The 18,747-nt window shown below is 43.0% G+C and overlaps 2 protein-coding genes across 2 annotated transcripts; both read left to right on the top strand.

Annotated features, from left to right (window-relative positions):
• The first annotated feature begins 5,816 nt into the window (after window positions 1-5,816).
• LOC123454190 (olfactory receptor 2W1-like) lies at window positions 5,817-6,749 on the top strand. The gene has a single exon (XM_045132819.1). It carries the CDS (start codon window positions 5,817-5,819, stop codon window positions 6,747-6,749), a length of 933 nt encoding a protein of 310 aa, XP_044988754.1.
• An 8,256-nt stretch (window positions 6,750-15,005) lies between these two features.
• On the top strand, window positions 15,006-15,938 carry LOC101604906 (putative olfactory receptor 2W6). The gene has a single exon (XM_004670868.2). It carries the CDS (start codon window positions 15,006-15,008, stop codon window positions 15,936-15,938), a length of 933 nt encoding a protein of 310 aa, XP_004670925.2.
• Window positions 15,939-18,747: the final 2,809 nt, after the last annotated feature.

The following is an 18,747-nucleotide window of genomic DNA, read 5'->3' on the forward strand; positions in this document are numbered from 1 at the left end:
AGGTGCCCTCTGGTTTAATGACCTATAAATGTGGATGAGCATACAGTTAACATTTTGAATGTTGAACCAAAAATACATTAAGCCAAAACCAATCCATCAATTTTTCTCAATCTAGCTTTATCCAATATTCAAGGTACAGACTTGTATTAAATTTTAGGTCAAATATCGCACTTTAGTGTGAATGGGATTGTGATGTCAGTAGTTAGTCCAATTTCTCAGGGCTTTAATATATTGCCCCACAGGAAGTTTTTCTGAACTACAAATGAAGAAGAGATCATTCTAAGAGACCATGGCACATCTGAACTACAGGAGAGAGTGATGGCTGTCAGCTCTCCCTGTGTGGAAACACATTCTCGTGACTCAGCGTTCTGGTGAGTAGCTCAACCATCTCCAGCAGGAAGGGATGTGGTGTGGAACCAGAGCCGAGGGTCTCAGTGTGACAGGAAAACAAAACCAGGAATGGTATCTGGTATATAAATGCATGCTTATATTTTTTATTTCTCTCAGCTTTTTAAGTTTTTCATTACATTATTTAGATTTATTCTGAGAAATATTGTTTTGTTTTTTGAATATTTTATTGTTTATTTATTTCAGAGAAAGAGAGAGAGAGAAAAAGAGTTGGAGAGAAAGAAAGAGAATTGGCATGCCATGGCCTCCAACCACTGCAAATGACTCCAGATGTATGCACCACCTTGTGCATCTGGCTTAAGTGGATCCTGGGGAATCAAACCTCAGTCATTTGGCTTTGCAGGCAAGCACCTTAACTGCTAAGCCATCTCTCCAGTCCTAAATACATGCATATATTGAAACTCATTCAAGAGAGATGTATAATTCAAGGCAGCTACTGGTGAATTTTGAAGTGTCTCAACGATCTCCATCAAGCCCGTGCTGAGTATTCTAGACTTAATGTTACTTAGTCCTCCCACAACCATTGCACAAAGCAGGTACTGTTGAAATAACCACAGGTGAGGAGAGTGGGGCTTAGGAATGTTGATGACCTGGCTCGAGGTCACATGGTAAGGAAATGGCAGAGATCCGTTGCAAAAAATAAGTAAATAATTAAAAAACAAAACATGCAGGTTCTAGGAATCCAGAGTCCTAACTCTTTGAGTCTTACTATTTTCTGTTTGGACTGTTCACATTGTACTCCTGCTTTATTATCAATAAATGGTCCACTTAATATGTTTTTTAATATTCAAGCAGGTTTTACATTTTAAGTTTCCAATTTTTTCTTTGCATCACTATCTATATCAAATTATGCTCAAATATGTTTGGTCCATTTATCTTGAAATGTACTGACCTTAGTATGTGCAAAATTATATTGCTGGAAACTTACATATGCCCATAGTATTAAACATAACAAAGTGGGTGCTGGTTAAGATGGAGCATACCTCACTTTACCATCTATTTCTTCAGCACCACTGGTCTAAGTCTCATTTTTAGTGTCATGATCATTTTGAAATTGAAGTTAAAACAACACTCACCAGAGATACCAGAGGCTTAAATCAAAATGTGAAATGTTAACACATAAAATGAAAAGTCCTGTTTTTGGGTTCACTGCATTCCTACCTAGGACAACATTTCTAATAAGAATACCAGAGGCCTTAGGGATGGAGAGATGGCTCAGTGGTTAAAGGTATTTGCTTGCAAAGCCTGACTGCCAGGGTTCAATTCCACAGTACCCAAATAAAAGCTAGATGCACAAAGTGGTGCCTGTGTCTAGAACTCCTTTGTATAGGCAAGGGGCCCTGAAATGCTCACCTTATCTCTCTTAAATAAATAAAAATCTTTTTAAGAAAAGTATTCCAGGGCCTTATGTGACTTAAAGTTTATGCAGAGCCAATGTACGTGTTTTTCATCTAAATGAAGCAGTATATGTCTTAGAAAAAGTGTGAAGATCACGGGTGCACACGGGTCTCCTGGATGAGGCTGTGCATGGTTGGTGGGGGGCTATCTCCTTGGACCTCACTAACATGAGCCCCGGATGGACCAGAATGTCCTGTGGAGAGATGTCAGAAATCTCAAGGTCATGTGGCCTGAGAAAGCACCAGCCATGCGATTTGTCTGGAAAGAGACCATAGTCTCTAACATTCAAAGAAACTTTAGATGAAATTTCAAAAACTTTATATATTCACTTGTGAGAGAAAGAAAAGGAGAGAGACAGAGAAGGAAAACATGGGTGAGCCAGGGTATCTTGTCACTGCATACGAAGTCTGGACACGTGAGCCACTCTGTGCACCATTCTCTACATGGGGTCGGGAGAATCGAACCTGGGCTGACATGCTTTGCAAGCAAGTACCTGTAACCACTGTGCCAGCTCCCCAACTCCAAGACATGCAGTTTTTTGATAAGCATGCTCTGCCGTTATAATCACACCTGTAACCCGCTGAAGTGGAAGGGGGGCTCACCAGTCGGCGGGGGGCAGCGGGGACTGCAGAGAGCAGGGCTGGAGGCAGAGAAAGCTTCTGGGGTGGTCCTGGGGGTTAGGACACTGCTCGGCTCCTCACCACGCTGTGTTTCTGTGTTGGTTGGTGGGGGTCCCAAGTGTTTCCTAGTAAACCATCCTTAGACACGAAACCATGTTGAATTGATACTCATGTTTCCTTCAGGACACAGAGAAACAGCCTGTGTCTGCATGGTGTCATCAAGGGGTTTTAAAAAAGAAAACACTCTTTTTTTTTTTTTTTTTAATTTGAGTGAGTGAGAGAGAGGCAAATAGAGAGAATGGGCACGTCGGGGCCTCTAGCCACTGTAAACAAACTCCAGACACATGTGCCACCTTGAGATGGCTTACATGGGTACTGGGGAATGGAACATGGGTTCTTAGGCTTCACAAACAAATGCCTTGGCCACTAAGCCATCTCTCCAGCCCGCAATAAGCGTTTTTTCTTTTCTTTTGTTTTGTTTTTCTGATGTAGGGTCTCACTCTAGCTCAGGATGACCTGGAATTCCTTATGTAGTCTCAGAGGGGCCTCGAACTCACGGCGATCCTCCTGCTTCTGCCTCCCCAGTGCTGGGATTAAAGGCATGCAGGGTAAGTGGCAGTGACAAAAGGAAGACTGATTTCATGGTCACTGAGCCTGTAAAAGTGGGAGTTATCTGTTGTCCTCTGGGAAGAACTACTACGCCAGACGGAATGCTTTTGTCTGAAGTCTCTTTCCTCTTTCAAATTCGTGGCTTTTAAATTTCAAAACACTAGGCCAACTTCAAAAAATAAAAAGAGGCCAATGTGATTGGTTATGAAGGCATCTGGGGAGCCAAAGCCATCTCCCCACTCTGGGCTTTCTCAGGTCAATGTGCATGTTACCCTGCTTGGACACAGAATTACCTTTGTGCATTAAAGAAGTGAGATACAAATTTCAAGCTATTTCTACTGAGCTCAAAGCCATCTTTATGTGGCTGTAAAAGTAGTAGCAGGAAAAGTGACATTTCTTTTCAGGATAGGTAGAATATGCATATGAAGGAAGGCAGACACAGTTTATCTTCTTATAAGTAAAGACAGGGGCTGTAGAGATGGCTTAGCTGTCAAGGTGGTTCTCTGCAAAGCTAGAGGACCCAGGTTCAATTTCCCCAGTATGCATGTAAGCCAGATGCACTAGGTGGCACATGCGTCTGGAGTTTGCTGTGGCTAGCAGCTCGGTGTGCCCATTCTCTCTCTCTCTCTCCATACACACACACACACACACACACACACACACACACACATACACACATACACACGCCTCTTTCTCTCTCAAATAAATAAAATATTTTTTAAAAAAAAAAAGGAACTTGAGGGCTGGGGACATGGCATAGCAGTTAAAGCTCTTGTCTGCAAAGCCAAAGTACCTAGGTTCAATTCCCCAGGACCCACATAAGCCAGATGCACAAGGTAGTGCATGCATTTGGAGTTCGTTTGCAGCAGCTGGAGGCCTAGAACACCTATTCTCTCTCTCTCGCTCTCTCTCTCTATCTCCCTCTTACACACACACATACACACACACACATACACAAATAAATTAAAAATAAAAAAAGAACTTGAGGGCTGTAGAGATGGCTTAGCAGTTAAGGCACTTTCCTGCAAAGACTAAAGACCCAGGTTCAATTCTCCAGGTCCCATATAAAGGCAGATGCACATAGTGGCACCTGCGTCTGGAGTTTGTTTGCAGTGGCTAGCGACCCTGGCATGCCGATTCATTCTCTGTCTCTAATAAATGAAATATATTTATATATTTTAGAAAAGGAATTTGAGAGCCAGGTGTGGTGGCACACGCCTTTAATCCCAGCACTCAGGAAGCAGAGGTAGGAGGATCGCCATGAGTATGAGGCCAGCCTGAGAATACAGAGTGAATTCCAGGTGAGACTGAACTAGAGTGAGACTCTACCTTGAAAAAACAATAAATAAAGATAAATCCAGATCGTACAGCTTCCAAAGTTCCAATTCAAGAACAGAATAGCATTATATTCACTTAACAAAAAAGAAGCAGCCATTTAGACAGGCCAGATTACCGCCCGAGGGCACAGTTGACATGCAGTGAGCAGCTGGGGTCTGATGACAAGCACTTTGAGTTCAGAGCTTGTGCATTTGCCAGGCATGGCAGGGAACACGGGGAAGGTGGCAGCAAGGAAATCAGAATTTCAAGAAAATCCTCAGCTATATGGCCCGTTCAAGTCTAGCCTGGCCTGCATGAGACACTGTTTCAAAAACTTTTTTAAAAAACGTGCATTTAAAGAAGCTGGGCGTGGTGGCACACACCTTTAATGGGGAGGCAGAGGTAGGTGGATCGCCATGAGTTCGAGGCCACCTTGAGACTACCTAGTGAATTCCAGGTCAGCCTGGGCAAGAGTGAGACCCTACCTCGAAAAACCAAAAAAAAAAAAAAAAAGTTAAGAAAGTCTATATAATGTCATGGCAACGAAAGACACACCAATAAAAAAGAAAGGCTATATAGTGGGGGCATCAAAAGTGATACAATAACAATAATAACAGTCTTACTGGTAACAAGGGTTGTGATGTGATAGTCTAATGAAGGACATAGACATTCCAACGTGAGTATGAAAAGTGATGTTGTTACATGACGCTGGAACTTACCGCAGAATTATACCATTTAACTTTTCACCCAAAGCTTAGTTCCTTTGATAAAGGAAAGATTTATCACAATTAAGCCCTGAGTGTCATGGTTTAGGAGGAAACTCAAACATATCCTCATATAGAGGGGTATGGTAGGCCACACCTGAAGATACTGAAGAGGCTAACTGAGGCAGGAAGACTGTGACTTCAAGGCGAGCACGGGCAACACTGCAAGGCCCTGATTTTTGTTTTGTTTTTTGAGGTAGGGTCTCCCTCTAGCTCAGGCTGACTTGGAATTCACTATGGAGTCTCAGGGTAGCCTTGAACTCACGGGGATCCTCCTACCTCAGCCTCCCGAGTGCTGGGATTAAAGGCGTGTGCCACCACGCCTGGCTGTGATCTTAAATATATAAACACATTTTGTGTAGCACCTCATCCTATGCACGGTTGTGTAATGGACTTTACAGCTTTGTCATATACTCAAGGTTGATGGAACCATAGTGATATGGAATGTCAACCCTTCTCAGTGAAGTACAGTACACAGAAATTGCCTTTATCACATTGTTGTAGAATCACTTTGGGTGAAAGTAACCATGGGAAATCTAAGGCAGTTCAGCACCAAATATTTTAAACCATGACCCAGGTAGAAAAGTGAAAATAGATGAGTTTAGTTACTCATGACAAAAATCAGAGATTAGCAGGTCAACCCAAGGCTGAATCCATTTTCATTGACCATGACACAGCCCCCTGGCTTTCACAGGGAGTGATGGAAACAAATAATGGGAGCTCTGGAACAGACTTCATCCTTCTGGGGTTCTCCACTCACCCGCAGCTGGAGAGAGTCATCTCCGCGGTCGTCTTCCTCTTCTACCTTGTGACTCTGCTAGGAAACACAACCATCATCGTGCTGTCCTATCTAGACGCGCAGCTCCACACGCCCATGTACTTCTTCTTATCAAACTTGTCCTTCCTGGACCTCTGCTACACCACTAGCATCGTCCCCCAGATGCTGGTAAACCTCTGGGGTCCACAGAAGACCATCACATTCGGAGGGTGTGTGCTCCAGTTCTTCATTGCCCTGGACCTGGGGGCCACGGAGTGTCTCCTGCTGGCAGTGATGGCCTATGACCGCTACGCGGCTGTCTGTCAGCCCCTTCACTACACGGTCATCATGCACCCTGAGCTTTGCCAAAAGATGGTGCTCTCGGCCTGGCTGGGTGGTCTTGGCAGTGCCTTAATTGTCTGCCCCTTGACTTTGAAGGTGCCAAGATGTGGGCGCCGGAAGGTAGATAATTTTTTCTGTGAAATGCCAGCATTGGTCAAGATGGCCTGTGTCTATCCCAGAGTCATTGAGATTGTTGTCTTTGCCCTTGGAGTTATATTTCTCCTAACACCTCTGTCACTAATTCTCATCTCATATGGCATCATCGCTCAAGCTGTAATGAGAATTAAGTCAGCAGCAAGGTGGAAAAAGGTCCTTAATACATGTGGTTCCCACCTCACAGTAGTAACTCTGTTTTATGGGACACTCATTTATATGTACATGAAGCCACAGAAAACCACATCCCAAGATGAGGGAAAGTTCTTCACTTTCTTTTACACAATTGTCACCCCCAGCCTTAATCCTCTGATCTACACCTTGAGAAACAAAGATGTGAAGAACGCAGTGAAGAGAATACTGTGGACTAAGAGACTTTGAGAGAGGAAAAACAACAACAACAACAACAACAACATGTATACATAGAAAAAGAAACCAGGGGCTGGAGAGCTGGCTTAGTGGTTAAGGCACATGCCCGTGAAGCCTATGGACCCAGGTTCGATTCTACAGGTCCCATGTAAGCCAGATGTACATGGTGACACATGCATCTTGAGTTCATTTGTAGTGGCTACAACCCTGGCATGCCCATTCTCTCTCTCTCTCTGTCTCTTTCTCTAATAAGTAAATAAAAATGAAAATAAAATGTTAAAAAATGCCAGAATGAAATGTAGAAAGCTAAATAAATGTTAATCTTTATCAACATAAATGTATTCATTATTCTTGATTATTTTTACTATATTCAACATTTAGTATAATTTTCAGTGCATATAATTTTAACTTTGTAAATTAATAGTAATGAGAATAAATATGTAAAGATAATTATGGAGAGACAAAACATAACACATTTAGAGCAAGAGCCTACCTTGAGAAAACAAAAAGAGAGAGAGGAGATATAAAAATATTAGCCAAGCGTGTTGGCGCATGCCTTTAATCCCAGCACTCGGGAGGGAGAGGTAGAAGGATCACCGTGAGTTCGAGGCCACCCTGAGACTCCATAGTGAATTCCAGGTCAGCCTGGGCTAGAATGAGACCCTACCTCAGGAAACCAAAGGAAAAAACAAATTAAATATTTCACATGGTCTACCACTCTGAGGTAAGAATGTTATAAGGTGTGTCTTTTGGCTTCATGTCCTGTTACTTTTATGAGAAATGAAACTCCATTTCATGCCCTAGTCTAAGTAAGCCTTTATACTACATCTGCCTCAAGCCTTAGCTGGACATATAGCAGCCATGCTGCAAACTGCATTCCTACCCCAGCCTCCACCAGCCCAGGGCCAAGGCAGTGATGGCTCCCAAGGCTGGGTCCTCCTCTGCAGTGGGAACAGACTTGCTCTCACCTTCCTTCCTTCCTCCCCTCGGCTGGAGTGTGAACGTGGACGGTTCCCAGCATCGACCATGCGAAAGAGAACAAGCCCTGAAGCACAGGTGAGAGTAAGAAGGAAGCGCAGGAGCCCCGCTGCAGAGAGCGCTCCTCCTCCGTGGGAGAAAATGTGTATTTTGTAGATATGTATGTGTGCATGCATGTATGTATGTATCGGAGAGGGAGAGATAAAGAAAGAAGAGACACAATAGATACGCCAAGCCTCCTGCTGGGACAAACCATCTCCAGACGTATGTGCCACTTTGTGCAACTGGTTTTATGTGGGTACTGGGAATGAAGCCCAGGCGGTCATCCTTTACAAGCAAGTGTCGTTAACCACTGAACCATGTCTCCAGCCCATCTTTATTTTAAGACAATAGAAGTAGAGACCACCTATTAAAAAAGAGAAAGTTGAGCTGGAGAGATGGCTTAGCTGTTAAGGTGTTAGCCTGCAAAGCCAGAGGATCCTGGTTCGATTCTCTAGGACCCACATAAGCCAGATGCACAAAAGGGCGCATGTTCATTTTCAGTGGCTGGAGGCCCTGGCTCATGCTCTCTCTCTCTCCCTCCTTCCCTATTTCTCTCTTTTAAATAAGTTTAAAAAAAAATTAAGGGAAAGCTAACAATGCCAATCTCACTCTCCATTGGAGAACCTATTTTCCTTTCCCAGAAGGCAGCAAGAACTGAGGACAACCAAAATATGTGAAAAAGACAAAAATAGATAGCTGATTCCCTGGCAGAAGATGAAACACTCCTCACACATCAACCAGGACCCAGGAAAAACAGAGGAACTGGAAAGAGGAGCAAGAGCGCTTTCATGGCGAGCCTGACAAGCTGTGCCAGGGTGGGGAAGACAGAGGAGACCCAAAATGCGCCAAAGCAGAAATCCAGAAGTGCTGAGAGCCCAACGCTAAAACGGGCTGGGAGCACATGCACCATGGTACAGGGAATGTGTGGAAGAGAAGGTGAAAGATTGTAAGAGCCACAGGGCATGAGGGAATAGCCACAGGCATTGCCCGCTTCCCCCCCAAATCACTGACTGTTGTCCTCACAGCTCATAAACCACAACCACAAAGCGAATACCAGTAATCCCACTGGGAAAGACCCTCCGTGCAGTGGGGGAGCGGGGTGGAAATGATGGTTCCAACATATGATGTCTCCATAAAAAGCTTCTATTTAATAAAAAAGAAAGAAAGAGAGAAAGAAAGAAAGAAAGAAAGAAAGAAAGAAAGAAAGAAAGAAAGAAAGAAAGAAAGAGAAAGGAGTAGTCAAAATACTGAATATAAAAAACAAAGAAAGATGACTGAAAGCTGCAAGAGAGACACTCATCACATAAAAACCCAACATATGAGCTAATTTCTCAGTGAAAACCTTAAAAAACAAGACGACCTGGAATGATGTATTTCCAGTATTGAAAGATCAAGGCTGCCAACCCAGATTTCTATCTGCACAAATGAACAGATCATTGCAATGTATCCACACGATGGAATGTGAACCACAATAATACAAGTGTATTGGAGAAATCTTAAAAAATAAAAATGTTAATTAACAAAATATAGATCCCCAAAAGTACATAAACTGTTGAAGCTATTAGCATAATTTTTTGTGATAGGGTTTCAGTCTAGTCCAGGCTGACCTAGAATTCATTATGTAGTCTCATGGTGGCCTCGAACTCATGTGGATCCTCCTACCTCTGCCTCCTGAGCATACTTTATATCTTTCAGTGAGTATACAATGACTGCCAGCAGAGGTCATGATTCCCTTAAGAGTAAGGCAGGAAGAAGGGAAGAAGGGAAGAATGACAGGTAACTCAAGGCTACAGGTAAGTTTCAAGCCCTACAATGGAGATAGCCTCAAAGGTGTTCATTTATTACCATTAATTCATTGAAAATGGTACTAGGATGACACTATACTTGAAATGAGAATTATGGTCATCTGATAAACATTTTTAAAAATTAAATATATTCTGTCCTATACATGCAACACTTAGATTACAAACTCTCCAGTTTGATGGTTTACCCACTGAACTAAAAATCCAAATAGTGTGTTAGCTTTTACATGCAGATTTATGTTACACTTGTAATGGTTAAGGTAAGGTTAATATAAATCATAAATAATTAAACCCATCTCAGCAATTAATTTCCTCTGCAGAAATGTAAAAAGAGAAGGAAGAGATGGAAACCATTGTCTTAAGGGAACTTTTCATACATTGTTATTTGGATGGGCCTCTGATTGTCACAGGTTTCTTTAATCACCTCTGTGGACGCCAATCCCCCAAGGTCTGGGCCACACCAAGACAGTAGCCTTTACAGCGGGGCACAGTACTTCCCAGCCACAGCTAATGAGCCTTGGAACACAAAGCGCTAACAAGGTACCCTCTGGTTTAATGACCTATAAATGTGGATGAGCATACAGTTAACATTTTGAATGTTGAACCAAAAATACATTAAGCCAAAACCAATCCATCAATTTTTCTCCATCGTTTCCACATCTAGCTTTACCCAACATTCAACGCACAGTGTGAATGGGATTGTGAATGGGATTGTGATGTCAGTATAAGAAAAACTGGTGGTTAGTCCAATTTCTCAGGGCTTTAGTATATTGCCCCACAGGAAGTTTTTCTGAACTACAAATGAAGAAGAGATCATTCTAAGAGACCATGGCACATCTGGACTACAGGAGAGAGTGATGGCTGTGAGCTCTCCCTGTGTGGAAACACATTCTCGTGACTCAGCATTCTGGTGAGTATCTCGACCATCTCCAACAGGAAGGGATGAGAGGTGGAATCAGGGCCAAGGGCCTCTGATGCAAATAAAAACCCAGGAATGGTATCTGGTATATAAATGCATGCATATGAAGGCTGCTCAGGAAGGAGTCGTAAAATTCAGGGCAGCAGCTGGTGGATTTTGAAGTGCCTCAACAATCTCCGTCAAGCCTGTGCTGAGTATTCTCGACTTTATGTTACTTAGTCCTCCCACAACCATTGCACAAAGTAGGTACTGTTGCAACAGCTGCAGGTGAGGAGAGTGGGGCTTAGGAAAGCTGATGACCTGGCTCGAGTTCACATGGTAAGGAAATGGCAGAGATCCGTGGTAAAGACTCGCAGGTTCTATGAATCCAGAGTCCTAACTCTTAGAGTCTTACTATTTCATGTTTAGACATTACAGCACAATATTCTTGTTTTACAATCAATAGTCCATTTAATGTTTTTAAAATTCAAGCAGTTTTTATTTTATATATTTATATACACATTTTTTTCAAGCAGAGAGAGAGAAAATGAGCATGCCAAGGTTTCTAACTACTGCCAATAAACTCCAGATGCGTGCACCCCTTTGTGCATCTGGCTTTATGTGGGTACTGGGGAATCAAATCTTGTTATTACGGGTTTTTTTGAGGGGCGGGTAGGGTCTCACTGTACCTCGGGCTGACATGGAATTCACTGTGTAGTCTTAGGTAGCCTTGAACTCATGCCAATCCTCCTACCTCTAGCTCCCAAGTTCTGGGATTAAAGGTGTGTGCCACCGTGCCTGGTGGTCATTAGATTGTGATAAGCCATCTCTCTAGCCCTCAAGCAGTTTTTAAATTTTACATTTCTAATTTTTTCTTCATATCAAATCATGTATATCAAGTTATGCTCAAATATGTTTGGTCCATTTGTCATAAAATGTACTGATCTCAATAAGGACAAATTTACTTCTGGAAACTGAAATATGCCCATAGTTTTAAAACATGACAAGCTGGGTTTGAGGTAAAATGTAACATACCTCATTTTACCTTTATTTCTTCAGCGCCATTGGACCTAAGCCTCATTTTTTTAATAATTAATTTTTTTAATTTTTTAAAATTTATTTATTTGAGAGCAACAGACACAGAGAGAAAGACATAAAGAGGGAGAGAGAGAGAATGGGCGCGCCAGGGCTTCCAGCCTCTGCAAACGAACTCCAGATGCATGTGCCCCCTTGTGCATCTGGCTAACGTGGGACCTGGGGAACCGAGCTTCGAACCGGGATCCTTAGGCTTCACAGGCAAGCGCTTAACCACTAAGCCATCTCTCCAGCCCCTAAGCCTCATTTTTACTTTCACACACATTTTCAAATTAAAGTTAAAACAACACTCACCAATTATACCAAAGGCTTAAATCAAAATGTGAAATGTTAACTCATAAAATGAAAAGTTTTTAGATTCATAGCATTCTGGCCTGAGGCAACATTACTAATAAGAATACCAAGCCTTGGGGCTGGTGAAATGGCTCAGGGGCTGGAGAAATGTCTCAGTGGTTAAAGGTATGTGCTTGCAAAGCCTGACAGCCTGGGTTCAATTCCCCATTACTCATGTACAGCCAGACACACAAAGTGGCCCATGTGTCTAGAATTCATTTGCAGTGACAGGGGGTGCTGATGTGCCCATTCTCTCCTTTTCTCTCTCTCTCTCAAACAAATAAAAATAAAAATAAATCCCAGGGACTTCTGGGTGTGGTGGCGCACATCTTTAATTCCAACAATTGGGAGACAGAGGTAAGAGGATCACCATGAGTTCAAGGTCACCCTGAGACTACATAGTGAATTCCAGGTCAATCTGATCTAGAGAGACACCTGACCTCAAAAAATAGCAACATCAACAACAAAATAAAGAATTCTAGGAACGAGTATGACATAAAGTTAATGCAGAGCCAATGTAAGTGTTTTTCATCCAAAATCACCAGGCTATGTCTTAGAAAAAGTGTGCTCGTTACAGGTGCCCATGGTTCTCCTACATGAGGCTACAAATCCACAGGCCAGTGTCTCTTGGACCTCACTAACGTGAGGCCAGGACGGACCATGATGTCAGTGGAGAGATGTCAGGAAAGCATGAAAGTTCAAGATCATGCGGCCTGAGGCACCCTACTAACGTGGTTTGTCTGGAGAGAGCAGATAGATTCGAACAGTCAAAGAAACTTAAAAGACATCCAATGTCTTAGATATATTTTTATGTATTCATTTGAGAGAGAAAGGAAAGGAGATGGAGAGACAAAGAAAGAAAGAAAGAGACCATATGCAAGCCAGGACCCCCTGTCACTGCATATGAAATGCAGACACAGGAGCCACTTTGTGCATCTGACTTTATCTCACTACACTTGTGTGGATTTTGTCAGTGGGTGAGGGTATTAATTGTTTCCTCTTTAAAATATTTTTAGTTATTTATTTGCAAGCAGAGAGAAATAGAGAGAAAAAGAAAGTCAATTTTTTCTTGATAAGGGGGAGTTTTGACACTCCTCGCCTCCTCACTGTAAGGAAAATGTAAGAAAAAAGCAAAATAGAACACCGGATTTGATCTCTACAAACAAGACTGTTTATTGGTAGAAACAGTGAGGGGCCTCAGCTTTCCCGCAGGATGAAGGCTGAAGCACTAGACCAGGCTAGGGTGTAAGCTTATAAGGAGGATCCTAAGAAAAACAGACTGGGCCAAGTGTGGTTGATAAGAAAATTGTACCTGTTTGTGACCCTGTTCAGAACAGGCTTCTTCAGCCAGGAATGTCTAAGGGAGGATAGTTAGATGGTGTCTGGTCCTTCAAGGCCATCTAGGCTAAGGGGGGTCCATCAATCTCGGAAGGGTGCCAAACGTCTTTATTGCCCACAAGCTTTAGGGATAGCTATTAACTCTTTAATTACCTATTAACCCTTTAGTCCAGCCTCTGGAAGCATAAAAGAAATTGGAGAGCACTGGGAGTGAGTGGGACATTTTGTAGAGGGCTGCATGGGCTGGGACTACGGACAAAGACTTGCATTCCAACTTCTTCAAGCTGCGGGAGGGTCCCTAGATCTCTCAGGGTGTCCCATGCAGTCCTGTGGCAGTTGGATGTTCAGTGACCATGAAGAATACAGTGACTCACTGTGCAGTGAAGGGATGTATTCTGTCCAGGAGGAATTCAGTGAGGTGTCTGAGTATACAAAGGCCAAAAAGACAGGGTGAGCATTATCATAATCAGAGGAATGAAGTAAATGTCAGAGACAGGATAGGTTTAACTTGAAGGGAGTAAAGTTGTGGGATTTCTTAACTTATAGCAATAGATATCTTAGTTGGTCACAGAAAGATGTCAGGTCACATGTAGAGAAATAATATTATTGGCCATTAAAAAGTTTAATATCCCAGCACTCGGGAGGCAGAGGTAGGAGGATCGCCATGAGTTCAAGGCCACCCTGAGACTACAGAGTTAATTCCAGGTCAGCCTGGACCAGAGTGAGACCCTACCTCGAAAAACCAAAAAAAAAAAAAAAAAAAAGTTTAATATAGCCCAAAATATTATTGGCTCTGGATTGGTAACATTACCCTCTCCACAATCACTGTAGTCCATCATTGAAGTCTTAGTCACACAGGTGTTGCTTTTGGGAGTGTTAGCTTTGAGTTTTCCATTTGCCAAAATTTATTTTGCAGTTTCTGTACATAGGAGGCTGCTATTCCACATTGATCTTATGAATAGGCAAGGAGACAGTTATTTTTTATTTATTTATTCACTACTTCCATGATTGTAAGCAATATCCCATGGTAATGTCCTACCTCCCCCCACTTTCCCATTTGAAACTCCACTCTCCATCATATCCTTCCTCCTCTCAATCAGTCTCTCTTTCATTTTGATGTCATCATCTTTTCCTCCTATTCTGATGGCCTTGTGTGTGTAGTGTCAGGCACTGTGAGGTCATGGATATCCAGGCCATTTTGTGTCTATAGGGGCACATTGTAAGGAGTCTTACCCTTACTTTGGCTCTTACATTCTTTCTGCCACCTCTTCCGCAATGGACCCTGAGCTTTGCAAGGTGTGATAGAGATGTTTCAGTGCTGAGCACTCCTCTGTCACTTCTCAGCACCCTGGTGCCTTCTGAGTCATCCAACTCATCCCAAGGTCGAGGAGACTCTTCTTTTGGACTCTCGAGGAGGCACTTCTTTAGGAGAGTGAGCCATTAGGAAAGAAATGCCTAGATCATTTCAAATCTATTATCCATTATGATCTAGTTATTATCCATGCATGATGTTTTTTTTGCATGTGATATGTCATTTACAGGTGACATGACAACAGAATTTCAACCCTTTTCAGTAAGTTACAGTGTACAGCAATAGCCTTATTACATTACTATACAATCACTTTGGCTTTAAATAAATACAGGGAAACCGGGATTTGAGCAACAGATATATATCAACATGTCCCAAATGGAAAGTGTCAGAGATTGGCAGGTCTACCTAAGGCTGAATCCATTTTCATTGACCATGACATGCCCCCCCTCCCCCGGCTTTCACAGGGAGTGATGGAAACCAGCAATGGCAGCTCTGGAACAGACTTCATCCTTCTGGGGTTCTCCAGTCGGCCGCAGCTGGAGAGAGTCATCTCCGCGGTCGTCTTTCTCTTCTACCTTGTGACTCTGCTAGGAAACACAACCATCATCGTGCTGTCCTATCTAGACGCGCATCTCCACACGCCCATGTACTTCTTCTTATCGAACTTGTCCTTCCTGGACCTCTGCTACACCACTAGCATCGTCCCCCAGATGCTGGTAAACCTCTGGGGTCCACAGAAGACCATCACATTTGGAGGGTGTGTGCTCCAGTTCTTCTTTGCCCTGGTTCTGGGGGCCACAGAATGTCTCCTGCTGGCAGTGATGGCCTATGACCGCTACGTGGCTGTCTGTCAGCCCCTTCACTACACGGTCATCATGCATCCTGAGCTTTGCCAAAAGATGGTGCTCTTGACCTGGCTGGGTGGTCTTGGCAGTGCCTTGGTTCTTTGCCCCTTGACTTTGAAGTTGCCAAGATGTGGGCACCGGGAAGTAGACAATTTTTTCTGTGAAATGCCAGCATTGGTCAAGATGGCCTGTGTCTATTCCAGAATCATTGAGATTGTCGTCTTTGCCCTTGGAGTTATATTTCTCCTAACACCTCTGTCACTAATTCTCATCTCATATGGCATCATCGCTCAAGCTGTAATGAGAATTAAGTCAGCAGCAAGGTGGAAAAAGGTCCTTAATACATGTGGTTCCCACCTCACAGTAGTAGCTCTGTTTTATGGAACAGCCATTTATATGTACATGAAGCCACAGAAAACCACATCCCAAGATGAGGGAAAGTTCTTCACTTTCTTTTACACAATTGTCACCCCCAGCCTTAACCCTCTGATCTACACCTTGAGAAACAAAGATGTTAAGAACGCAGTGAAGAGAATACTGTGCATTAAAAAATGTTGAGAAAAGCCAGGCATGGTGGTGCATGCCTTTAATCCCAGCACTTGGGAGGCAGAGGTAGGCGGACCACTGTCAGTTCAAGGCCACCCTGAGATTACATAGTGAATTTCAGGTCAGCCTCGGCTACCATGAGACCCTACCTTGAAAAAACAAAACAAAACAAAAAATGTTGAGAAGGGACTGGAGAGATGTCTGTCTTTAGGGTGCTTGCCTTCAAATCCTAATGACCTGAGTTCAGTTCTCCAGGACCCATTTAAAGCCAGATACACAGTAGCTCATGCACCTGAAGTTTGTTTGCAGCAGCTGGAGGTCTTGGCATGTCCATGCTCCCTCTTTCTCTCTCTCTACTCTCTATCTTTCTCTGATTGCAAATAAATAGATAAAATTTTTTATAGAATTTTGATAATTGAAGAATATCATTTATTCCATAGAAAAATAAGCCAGAATGAAATGTAGAAAGCTAAGTAAGTACTGATCTCTACCAATGTAAATGTATTTATTGTTCCTGATCATTCATGCTATATTCAAAATGTAGTAGGATCTGTACTACATATAATTTTTTAATGTGTAAAAGAACAGTAATGGCTATATATACATAGGAGGTATTTATAGGTAGATAAAATACCATATGTACACCTAAAAAGCAATAATATACTAATCACATGTTATAAAAAAATAATGAAATATGATACTTACTATAAAAAGATAAGTGAAAGTATGATTCCTGGAGACATGTCTCAATGGTTAAAGTGTTTGCCTACAAACCCTAACGATCCCAGTTAAATTCCCCAGTACCCACATAAAGCTAGAGACACAAAAGCACATGCATCTGGAGTTTGTTTGCAGCTAATGGAGTCCCTGTTGTGCCCATTTTCTGTCTTTCTCCTCTCTCTTTTTGCAAATAAAAATACTTTTGGAAAATATGAAAGATTTCAAATGCTACTCTAAGGTGAAAATGTAATATGGGGTGTCATTTTGCCTCTTATCCTGTAATTTTATGAGAAATGCAACTCAGTTTCGTTGGCATGATGAGGGCTGCATAGGCTCTGCACACATCCCACCTCTGCCTCAAGCCTTAGCTGGACATACGGCGGCCATGCTGCAAACTGCATTCCTACCCGGGCCTCTACCAGCCCAGGGCCAAGGCAGTGATAGCTCCCACGGCTGGGTCCTCCTCTGTAGTGGGAGCAGACTTGTTCTCACCTTCCTTCCTTCCTCCCCTCGGCTGGAGTGTGAACGTGGGTGGTTCCCAGCATCGACCATGCGAAAGAGAACAAGCCCTGAAGCACAGGTGAGAGTAAGAAGGAGGGGCAGGAGCCCCGCTGCAGAGAGCGCTCCTCCTCCGCGGGAGAAACCTTCTCTCTGTTTATTTATTTCTTTATCTAAGAGGGAGAGAGGAGAAAAAGAGGGAAAATGGAAGCACCAGGGTCTCCTGCCTCTGCAAATGATCTTCAGATCTTTATGTATTTCTTTATCTAAGAGGGAGAGAGAAGGAGAGAAAGAGAGAGTGAATGGGTGCACCAGAGCCTCTAGCCATTGCAAATGAACTCCTGTGCATCTGGCCTTACGTGGGTACTGGAGAATGGAACCTAGGTCCTTTGGCTGTGCTGGCAAGTGTCTTAACTACTGAGACTTCTCTCCTTCCTCCACCTTTTCTTTTTCTTTTTGTTTTGTTTTTCAAGGTAGTGTCTTTCTCTAGCCCAGAGTGACTGGGAATTCATTATGTAGTCTCAGGGTGGCCTTGAATTCATGGCAATCATCCTACCTTGGCTTCTTAAGTGCTGGAATTAAAGACATGAGCCATGATAGACAGCCACCTTTCTTTATTAAGAAAATAGAAGTACAGTCTGCTTATTAAGAAAGAGGAAGGAGGGGGCTGGAGAGATGGTGTTGTGGTTTGATTCAGGCGTCCCCCATAAACTTAGGTGTTCAGAATGCTAGGTTCATAGCTGATGGAGATTGGGTAATTAACATCTTCTGGAAGTAGTGTATTGTTGGGGCCAGCCTTATGGGTGTTATAGCCAGTTCCCACTTGCTAATGTTTGGCACACTCTCCTGTTGCCCACCTTATGTTGGCCAGGGGGTGATGTCCATCCTCTGCTCATGTCATCATTTTCCCTGCCATCATGGAGCTTCCCCTTGAGCCTGTAAGCCAAAATAAACCTCATTTTTCCCACAAGCTGCTCTTGGTTGGGTGATTTCTGCCAGCAATGCAAACCTGACTGCAACAGTAAAGTGGTATCAGGAATAGGGTTTCTGCTAGACACCTGTGTGGTTTTGTCCTTTTGGAGCTGATTTTCCAGAGGAATGTGGAAGGATTTGAAACCTTTGGCTTAAGAGATGCCTTGCAGTGCTGGAAGTACAGCCTGATGGACTATTCTGGTCAGAGTTGAAAGACCTGAATGCAGTAAGAACTATGGAGTGTGAGGTTTGGCTTATGAGAGTGAGAAGGAGCTTTGCTTGGACTGGGCTAGAAGCAGTTTGAGAGGCTTGCTGTTATGGCCTGTGTCCTGAGAGAAGTTGTGTGGAGTTGCATTGCATAGAAGTGAACCAGTGTGAGCAGTGGGATATGACACATAAAAAAATGAAATCTTTGGGCCTAAACTGCTACCCATTCACCTGCAAATTTTGAGAGATTATAACCTTTCAGATTGGATCAGCTGACCTGCACTGGGGCAACAGGATGAATGTAGACATTTTTGAAGGGGCTTGAATGCTCAAGGAGTGCCCTGTTCTTCAAAGTCTGCTTTATTCCCCCCTGGGATTAACAAATTGGCACCCTACCTGGTATTGTGGAGTATAAGAAATGCAG

The sequence above is a fragment of the Jaculus jaculus genome, chromosome 13 (assembly GCF_020740685.1).
Source record: "Jaculus jaculus isolate mJacJac1 chromosome 13, mJacJac1.mat.Y.cur, whole genome shotgun sequence".
In the NCBI taxonomy this organism is placed as follows: Eukaryota; Metazoa; Chordata; class Mammalia; order Rodentia; family Dipodidae; genus Jaculus; species Jaculus jaculus.